Consider the following 8,984-nt stretch of genomic DNA (forward strand, 5'->3'; position numbering starts at 1 on the left):
CTCCCGGGGGGGGCCGTTGCCTCCCGGAGCAGCGGGTACAGAGCGGGACCCGGCGCGGCGCCTCCCGGGGCAGAACCGCGCGTAGCCGAGCAGCCGCCGGTGCCCGCCGGTGCCGACACCCCTCCGGTGCCCGGGGCGGGGCTGGGGGCGGAGCTGAAGCCCAGGGCGGGCCGGGCCGAGCCGGGATTACCCGCGCCGTTGGGGCAGCACCGGTTCCGCAGCCCGGGGCGGGCGGCCCGGAGCGACGATGCCGGTGATGAAAGGTCTGCTGGCTCCGCAGAACACCTTCCTGGACACCATCGCCACCCGCTTCGATGGCACACGTAGGGCTGCGCCCCGGGACCTCGGCGGGGGGCGGGCAGGGAGAGGCGGTGACCCTCGGGGAGACATCGGAGCCCCCGGGGCTGGGCAGTTCGCGCGGACCCCAGGCTGTCTGTCCCTCAGCAGGGCTCAATCCCCTCCTCTACGCGCAGCAGGCCGGGAGCGTCCCGTTGTCCCGTTCCCCGCTGTCGGTGCGCCGGGAGGACCCCGGCCCCGCTCAGCATCAGCGACAGAACGAAGGCGGGGCTGACGGGGGTCTCCGCGCCCCTCCTGCACTGATTGCCGTCCCCGGGAGGGCGCGCAAGAGGCGGCCCCGGTTCAGGGCTCGCCGTGCGGAGAGCAGCGCCCTGCTCTGCCCCAGCCCCAAATTCCCGGTGTGCCAGCAGCAGCCGGATCTGGAGCCCCCTAGGGATGGGTGGGAGCAGGGAGTTGGGTGCTACCCTGGGAACCCCCGGCACTGCGGGATGCCATGGGATGGCCACGCAGCACAGCGCCTGCCTGCTGTACCCGTGGCACATGGCATTCTGGCTACCAATGTGGTTTGGAGCTCCACAGCCCCGCTGTTGCACGGCGCCGGCTGTCGATCCCCACCTCCTGGAGTGTAGGTGATGGGCTGGGTTCTGCCTGCCGCGAGAGCATCTCATTTGCTTGCAGCCAGCACTGGCTCATCTTAAAGGTCCCTTCCAGCCCAAGCCATTGCATGGAGCTGCGTCCCTGGGAGATGTGGGCACTGGCAGCAGTGTGCTATGGCAGAGTGTGGAGCAGAGCCCAGCAGTGCCTATTCTGGAGCCAATTCCTGCAGCTGGAGGTGCTGGAGTAGCCCAGGAGCTGGGTTCCTCCCTGTCTCCATGCCCCTGTGCTGGGGCCAGGACAGATTGAAGCCCCGGCACGTTGGAGCGGGGATGATGTGGGGATGCAACATGCCAGCTTCCGGCAGTATTGGCACCGTGCAGCCACTCAGGAATGGGCTGTGACCATAGCCAGCCCCACGCCTCCCCAGAATCTTCCAGGCCTCCCAGGATTTCCATCTCTTGCTGTGCTGGGACTGCTCTGATGATGCTTCGAGCCAGGAGCATGCCCACACTGAGAGTTTGCCCCACAGAGCAAGGTTGAGCAACAGCACCCTGCCTTCGATGGCTTGAACCTGCCCTACGGGTGCTTTTAAACAGTGTCTGGCTTTGTGGGTTCGATGTGTCTCTTATCGGCTTTATCTGCCATGGAGAGGGGCTTTAGCTGCAGTGATACGTGGCACGACTTAACCCTGCCTCTCCCACACAGCTGCTGCCTCATAGGCCCTGCATTGCTCGTCCAGGCAAGCCATCACCACAGCGGGGCTGCAGTCCCCTTTGTGGCTGTGCTGCTCCCCAGTGAGAGCCTTTTTTTTCCTTTCTAATAACACACCCTGGACACCATAGTAATCCCAGCTCCCCAGAGCAAAAATCTGGCCTTAGTCACAGCTATTTTTGCTTCTCCAAGCTAATCCGGGGTTGAGCTGTACTGTGGTGGCCCTGCTGCACCTCCCATCGCACCAGGGCTGTGTGTGGCTCCCTGCTGCCCTTGCCCAGGCTGCTCTGTCCTGGCATGGCTTTGCACTGTAATCTGCTGTGGGCCTCCCTCCCCTGTGCTGTGAAATGGGAAGGTGATGTTTTTCTGGGTGCTGGGGGTGTGGAATGCAGGGATGCTGGGCTGCGACCCTCGGGCTTGAGACTGCATCCGGATGGTGGCCCCCGTTCTGCCCTCGTTGTGAATGCAGACCCTGCTGGCCGTTCATCCCACTTCCTTGCTGCCCTTGTGCACACCCTTCCCTGGGCTAAAGCACAAAGCCATCTGGCTGGCTGGCACAGAGCCTCCAGCCAGCGTGTGCAGCCCTGCTGATAGAGCCCAGCCCAGGGCTGTCCTGCGGGGCAGGGCTGGCGCTGGCAGGCAGCGAGCATTGCAGTGCTGTGGCAGCCAAGAACACTGCATTTCTACACGCCTCTATCCTTCCCTGGCTTGGAGTGGGCTCAGGGCTTGGTGGCATCGCTCCCACCTCTCTGCTGGGCGGGGGGCCACAGGGGCTGGCACTGCCTGTCCTCATTGACTGTCCCCTGCTAAGCTCCACACCCAGCAGGGAGGTGGGAGCAGCAGATGGTGAGGGGGAGGCGCGGATCACCTCGTGTGGGATCGTGGCTCGTTGCAAGGAGAGCCAGAGGCTGCAGGGAGCTCCTTCCCCTCACAGTGTGGTGGGGCTGGGCTGGGGTCCTGCCTGTGGCTGGGGCCTGTGGGGTGGCAGAGCAGGGGGGGCCCGCCATTGGGATCTCCCCACGCAGGGCACAGCATGGGCTGTGTTTCCCCATGGCTCTGCTGGCGCTGGGTGAGTGCGGGGCGTGCAGCCACCTGCTGTGTGTCCCCTGGTGCAGACGGCGATGTGTGGCCACTGCTCTGCTGGGGAGGAGAGGGGGTGCCCACTAGAACAGCCCCGAGCCCTCAGGGGCTGCTGTGTCTCCTTTCAGACAGCAATTTCATCCTGGCCAACGCTCAGGTCCGCCGTGGTTTCCCCATTGTCTACTGCTCTGACGGTTTCTGCGACCTGACCGGCTTCGCCCGCACCGAGGTGATGCAGAAGAACTGCAGCTGCCGCTTCCTCTGCGGGGCTGAGACCAGCGAGCCCGTCCTGCAGCACATCGAGAAGGTGCTGGAGGGCAAGCAGGAGCAGCAGGCCGAGGTCTGCTTCTACAAGAAGGGTGGTGAGTGGCACAGGCGCGGGGCCCCGTGGGCAGCTCTGGACAGAACTCAGCCCTCGGAGGGGCTTCCTGCTGACCCTTTCCTCTCCTCCACGCAGGAGCTGCGTTCTGGTGTCTGGTGGACATCATGCCCATCAAGAACGAGAAGGGGGAGGTGGTGCTCTTCCTTGTCTCCTTCAAGGACATCACAGAGAGCCGGGGCAAGAGCCATCCAAGCGACAGGAAGGAGGGTGAGCCGTAGTGGTGGGGTGGGGATGGGATTCGAGGCTCACAGCCGTGTGTGTGGTGGACATGTGCTGGGGGGGTCCCAGCTCCAGTTGCTCCTGCCTGGCGTTGCGTCCCATCTCAGTGCACTCAGAGAGACCCCAGGACCTCTCTGAGCTCCGAGTGACTCCCAGGGGAGGGGAATGGGAGAAATGGGGCTCATTTCCACAGCTCTGGGGAGTGGTCCCACTAAACCAGCGCATCATCTCTGCAGAGAAGCAGAGGAGCAAGAAACCTGGCAGCTCACACCTGCGGGCGGCACGGCGGCAGGGCAGGACGGTGCTGCACCGGCTCAGCAGCCAGTTTGCACGGCGGGACCGCGGTGAGATGAAAATCAATCGGGTAAGGAGCCGGGTGCACGTGGAGCCTGGCATTGCAGGGCGCTCTCTCCACGCCATGCTCCTCGCTGTCCCCCAAGGCATGGAAATGCAGGCAGCTGCACCATGGTCTGGTACAAAGGTTGCTGGTAGGCAGCAGAACAGAGGATTCTGTGGGGAAAGCAGAGCTTTTGGCAGCTCTTGCATGTTGACTCTTTTCTGTGTGAGCTGTGGGGAAGCCCAGGTGCCCCAGGGAGTGCCGTTACCAGGCACTGGGTGCGTGAGCAGTGGTTTCCAGCAGCAGCACGCTGTGCTGGCCTGCTGCAGGGATGTGGATGCAGCCAGCAGTGTGAGCTTGGGAGGAAAGGGGCAGGAGAGACAGCAGTGCCATCAGTGCCAGTGCAGAGGGTGGGGGGGAGCTCTGCCCACTGCACGTGAATTTGCACGTGGGGCTGTTCAAGGCAGCAGCTGGCACTGACAGTGGGTTGCTGTTAATAGCATGAGTGCAACATCAATTTATGGCAGCAATCGGTTACTCTGCCCGGCTTTGGGGTGATCTCAGTGCAGCCTGTGTGCTACGTGCCCCACCGGACAGCCGTGTCCATCACCACGTCATTGGGTCCTGGGGCATCCCAGGAAAGGGGGCCTGCAAAGTGGGACCATTCCTGTGCCACCTCTGCTCCCTCAGAACGTGTTTGAGAACAAACCCTCCATCCCTGAGTACAAAGTGGCCTCGGTGCAGAAAGCCCACTTCATCCTGCTGCACTACAGCATCTTCAAGGCCCTCTGGGACTGGTTGATCCTGCTGGCCACTTTCTACGTGGCTGTCACCGTCCCCTACAACGTCTGCTTCACCAGCACAGAGGACAGCCTCTCGGCCGCGCGCAGCACCATCGTCAGTGACATCGCGGTGGAGATGCTCTTCATCCTGGGTAGGTCTGTGCCCAGAAGATTACTTGGGCACGAGGATGTCCTCGGCTGGGACCCAGCCCAGCCCCCTGGCTGCAGTGGGGCACTCAGGGCCGCTGTGCTCCCCCTGGGGCAGACATCATCCTGAATTTCCGAACGACGTACGTGAGCCACTCAGGCCAGGTGGTGTACGAGCCCCACTCCATCTGCATCCATTACGTGGCCACCTGGTTCTTCGTGGACCTGATTGCCGCGCTGCCCTTCGACCTGCTCTACATCTTCAATGTGACTGTGGTGAGGGTGGGGAGAGGGGCTCTACGGCTGCACGGCGGGGGGCGCCACCCAGCCCATTCTATAGCCCACGAGCCTCCTGCGGTCGTGGGGAGCGGTGGAGGGTCTCTGCCCCAGAGGGAGGCGGGGGGGCCCTCCCCAGCCCTTCCTGCAGCTCTGCCAGATTCACCCTCCTGCCTGCTCCTCAGACCTCGCTCGTGCATTTGCTGAAGACGGTGCGCCTGCTGCGGCTGCTGCGGCTGCTGCAGAAGTTGGACCGGTACTCGCAGTACAGCGCCATGGTGCTGACGCTGCTCATGTCTGTATTTGCGCTGCTGGCCCACTGGATGGCGTGCATCTGGTACGTCATCGGCCGCAAAGAGATGGAGAGCAACGACCCGCTGACCTGGGACATCGGTAAGTGCGGGCACGGAACTTCTGGCCGGCTCCTCCTGCAGAGCGCAGCCGGGGCAGGGCTGCGGCTGTACTGAGCGTGGCTGCCGCGTGGTGAGCACTGACCCTGGGCTGTGCTTGGCAGGCTGGCTGCACGAGCTGGGCAAGAGGCTGGAGGCTCCCTACATCAACAACTCAGTGGGGGGGCCCTCCATCCGCAGCGCCTACATCGCCTCCCTCTACTTCACCCTCAGCAGCCTGACCAGCGTGGGCTTCGGCAACGTCTGCGCCAACACGGACGCCGAGAAGATCTTCTCCATCTGCACCATGCTCATTGGCGGTGAGGCGGGTAGCTGGCGGGAGGAGATGGGGTTGTGACTGCATGGCTGCATCCTTCAGCCCCACTGTGCCACTGAGCACAGCCCACCCTGGCCCTGCCCCCCCTGGGCTGACGCTGCCTCCTGGTCCCCAGCGCTGATGCACGCCGTCGTCTTTGGCAACGTCACGGCCATCATCCAGCGCATGTACTCGCGCCGCTCGCTCTACCACACCCGCATGAAGGACCTCAAGGACTTCATCCGCGTGCACCGCCTGCCCCAGCAGCTCAAGCAGAGGATGCTGGAGTACTTCCAGACCACCTGGTCGGTGAACAACGGCATAGATGCTAACGAGGTAGGAGGGTTCGGCAGGGCCGGCCCTTCCTCTTTCCTCCTGCTCCGAGGGCAGTGACAGGATTGCAGGCGTGTGTGTGTGCACACGTCCATGTGCTGCTGCTGGAGAGAGCAGAGCTGTGCACAGGAGCGGGGTGGCCTGTCCTGAGCTGTCTGAGTTTGCCGTGCAGGGAGGTCCCGCCAACGCTCCCAGCCCCACAGGGCACAGGGATGCTCCATTCCCCCATGCCAGCTCCTCTCTCCCCAGCTGCTGCGAGACTTCCCCGACGAGCTCCGTGCCGACGTGGCCATGCACCTGAACAAGGACATCCTGCAGCTGCCCATCTTCGAGACGGCCAGCCGAGGCTGCTTGCGGTCGCTCTCGCTGCACATCAAGACGTCGTTCTGTGCGCCGGGCGAGTACCTGCTGCGGCAAGGCGACGCGCTGCAGGCCGACTACTTCGTCTGCTCCGGCTCCCTCGAGGTGCTGAGGGACAGCGTGGTGTTGGCCATCCTGGGTGAGGGCCGCCCCCACAGCGCGTTGCTGCCCGCCCGCTATGGGGCTGGCACCGCCATAGCCGCTGCCCCATCCCCTCCTGCAGGCAAAGGGGATCTGATTGGCGCCGACCTGGCCGGCAGGGACTCGGTGATCAAAACCAACGCGGACGTGAAAGCGCTGACCTACTGCGACCTGCAGTACATCGGGCTGCGGGGGCTGCGCGAGGTGCTGCGGCTCTACCCAGAGTACGCCAGCAAGTTCGCAGCTGACATCCACCAGGACCTCACCTTCAACCTGCGGGAGGGCAGCGAGATGGAGGTGGGTGCGTGTCCCCCCCTGCAGGCCCTTTCTCGTCCTCGCGTCCCCAGAGCCGGGAGCAGGGCTGGGGCTCTGCGTGGCCGGGATGGGGAGTTCGCCTGCTCGGTTCTCGCGCTCCCGAGGCTCCGCGGCTCTGCCGCCCCGTGCAGGTACGTCCCGGCGGCTTTCCTCAGCTCAGGAAGGAGGTGGGGGGAAGGCAGCCTGGACGCGGCTCCCCCGCAGGAGGCGGCCGAGTCGAGTCGTGCTGCCAGGGGGCTCCTCTGCCCACCGCCTCCCCCCTTCCTGGCTCCGGAGCAGTGGAGGCTGTGCCGTGTGTCCCCCGACACACACCGCGCCCTGGGCAGGGCGGAAGGTCGCTCCGTGCACCGAAGAGCTTTGTCCCTCACCGGGGACAGTTATGAACAAACCGAGGCGGATGCAAGCAAAGCGCGTTGTGTCCTGCAGGAGCCCCGTGCTGCCCGTGGGAAGGTGATGTCCTGACAGTGGGGTCTGGGGCCCAGCACAGCACTGAGAGCAGGAGAGGACAGGCGTGGGCTGCGAGCCCCGGAGCCTGGCACGGAGCTGCGGGACTGCAGTTTGGGGCCGGCCTTTGGGCTGCCCGGGGGCGCCGAGGGCTGCGGCCCGACGCGGGTACAGCTCCGCCCGCTGACGTCTCCAAATCTCTCTCTCAGGGGCTCGGCCGTTTCGCCCGCTCTCCGCGCCTCTCGCAAGCGGCGTCACAGGTTCGTGCTGTCGGGTGTGGGGAGCCGCGAGGGTGCGGGGAGCAGCGCTGACCCCTCCGCCCATGCCCGCAGCCCCGCTCGGAAAGCGGCCCCGGCCCGGAGCAGCTTCTCCCCTGCATCGCAGAGGACGAGGAAGAGGCGGATGAGGTCTTCCAGCGATCGCCCCCCGCCGTCACCCCACGCGAACCGCTGCTGCCCCCACGTAGCAGCTCCACGCGACTCCCCGGCGCTCCTCGCGGAGACGAGCGCGGCATCCCCACGGCGCGGCCCCGGGGGGAGGCGGGGGGCGGCGGGGGCCGGAGGGCGGCTCGTCTCCTCGGCCTCTCCCTGAACGCCACTGGACCCCCCGAGCTCAGCCCCAGGTAAGGCCGAGGGCTGCACGTGTCCGGGAGGAGGCGGACACGGCGAGGACGAAGTTCGATCCTCACTGCCCCCCTGCAGAGTGGTGGACGGAATCGAGGACGACGGGGGAACCCGGGAGGTGCGAACCTTCTGCTTCGGTGCGGCCTCTCGGCTGCAGGGCACGCCCAGGGGCTCCCCGCCACCAGGTACGGCCGTGCCAAATGGGGGGGGTGGGGAGGGGCAGGGTGGAGGGGAAGAAGAGAAGCGAGGGGATCCCAGCGACGTGCGGTATCTTCTCTGCAGGGACTGCGGAACGCGGCCCGGCGCTGGCGGCGGAGGTGGAGGCGGCGGAGCGCAGCATCGTGCGGCTGAGCTGGGAGGTGCGGGGCCGCCCAGGAGTGCGGGGCCCACCCGCCCCGTCGGGGCTCACAACTTTCCGTCCCCGTTGCAGATCGCCCACCTCAACCGCGAGGTTTCTCAGCTCGGCCGGGAGCTGCAGCGCGTGCTGGAGCTGCTCCAGGGCCGCCCGCCGCCCCCCGCGTGCCCTCGTCGTCCGCCCGGAGCCTCGTCGCCGCCGCCTCGGCCCCCGCCGGCCCCCACCGCCTCCCGGGGCTCCACCCCCTCCCGCAGCCGCTCTGTTCCCGCAGCCTCCGGCGCCCCGGGGCTGGGCACGGAGGCACCGCGCCCGCCGTCCCCCGCAGCCCCGCAGCCCGCGCCGCGCCCGCCCCGTCCCGTCCCGCAGTCCCCGACCCCGCCGCCCGCGGTGCCGCCGCGTTTCGCCCAATCCTTCCCGGGCTGCTCGGCCCGCGCCCGCCCGCAGCCCCGCTCCGGTTCCGCCAGCGCCCGCTGAGCCGCGGGAGGGCGGAGGGACGGGGACCCCCCCCGACTCCGGAGACGCATCCGGCACGCGGTGCGGGCCCGGGTTCGCGTCGCTCCCGGCCGCTCTGCACGGATTTTGGTACCGGTTTTGGTACTCTCCTCGCCCACGGGGCTTTTTGTAAACCCACCCTCCGGGGCCGCACACCTCTCGTGCCCGGTGTTGGGCGCCGGCCGCCACCCGGGGCGATGCGGGGCCGCTGCGAGCGGGGCTCGGGGGGATGGTGGCACCCCGGACCGATGCCGTGAAGGACCAGCGCTGCCCCCCGGGCGCTGTCCGTTGTTCTGTGCACCGGGTCGGCATTGCCCCTCTCCCCTCTGCGCCCCTCCGGACCGCACAGACGGAACGGGAAATAAAAGTTCTATTTTTACATCTTCGG

At 66.5% G+C, this 8,984-nt stretch overlaps 1 protein-coding gene across 1 annotated transcript; it reads left to right on the forward strand.

The window, feature by feature from the left end:
- Positions 1–196: 196 nt before the first annotated feature.
- Positions 197–8,961, forward strand: KCNH4 (potassium voltage-gated channel subfamily H member 4). The gene is given in 17 exon segments (XM_042887624.1): positions 197–323; positions 2,814–3,047; positions 3,143–3,274; positions 3,523–3,650; positions 4,314–4,557; positions 4,671–4,943; positions 4,946–5,221; positions 5,343–5,537; positions 5,670–5,869; positions 6,116–6,365; positions 6,450–6,664; positions 7,336–7,386; positions 7,459–7,748; positions 7,828–7,934; positions 8,032–8,606; positions 8,609–8,900; positions 8,903–8,961. Coding segments are annotated over 17 exon segments (3,597 nt in total). The 5' UTR covers positions 197–247.
- Positions 8,962–8,984: the final 23 nt, after the last annotated feature.

This window comes from Lagopus leucura, unplaced genomic scaffold, assembly GCF_019238085.1.
Source record: "Lagopus leucura isolate 7727_CA_CO unplaced genomic scaffold, USGS_WTPT01 Super-Scaffold_100094, whole genome shotgun sequence".
NCBI classification, from domain to species: Eukaryota; Metazoa; Chordata; class Aves; order Galliformes; family Phasianidae; genus Lagopus; species Lagopus leucura.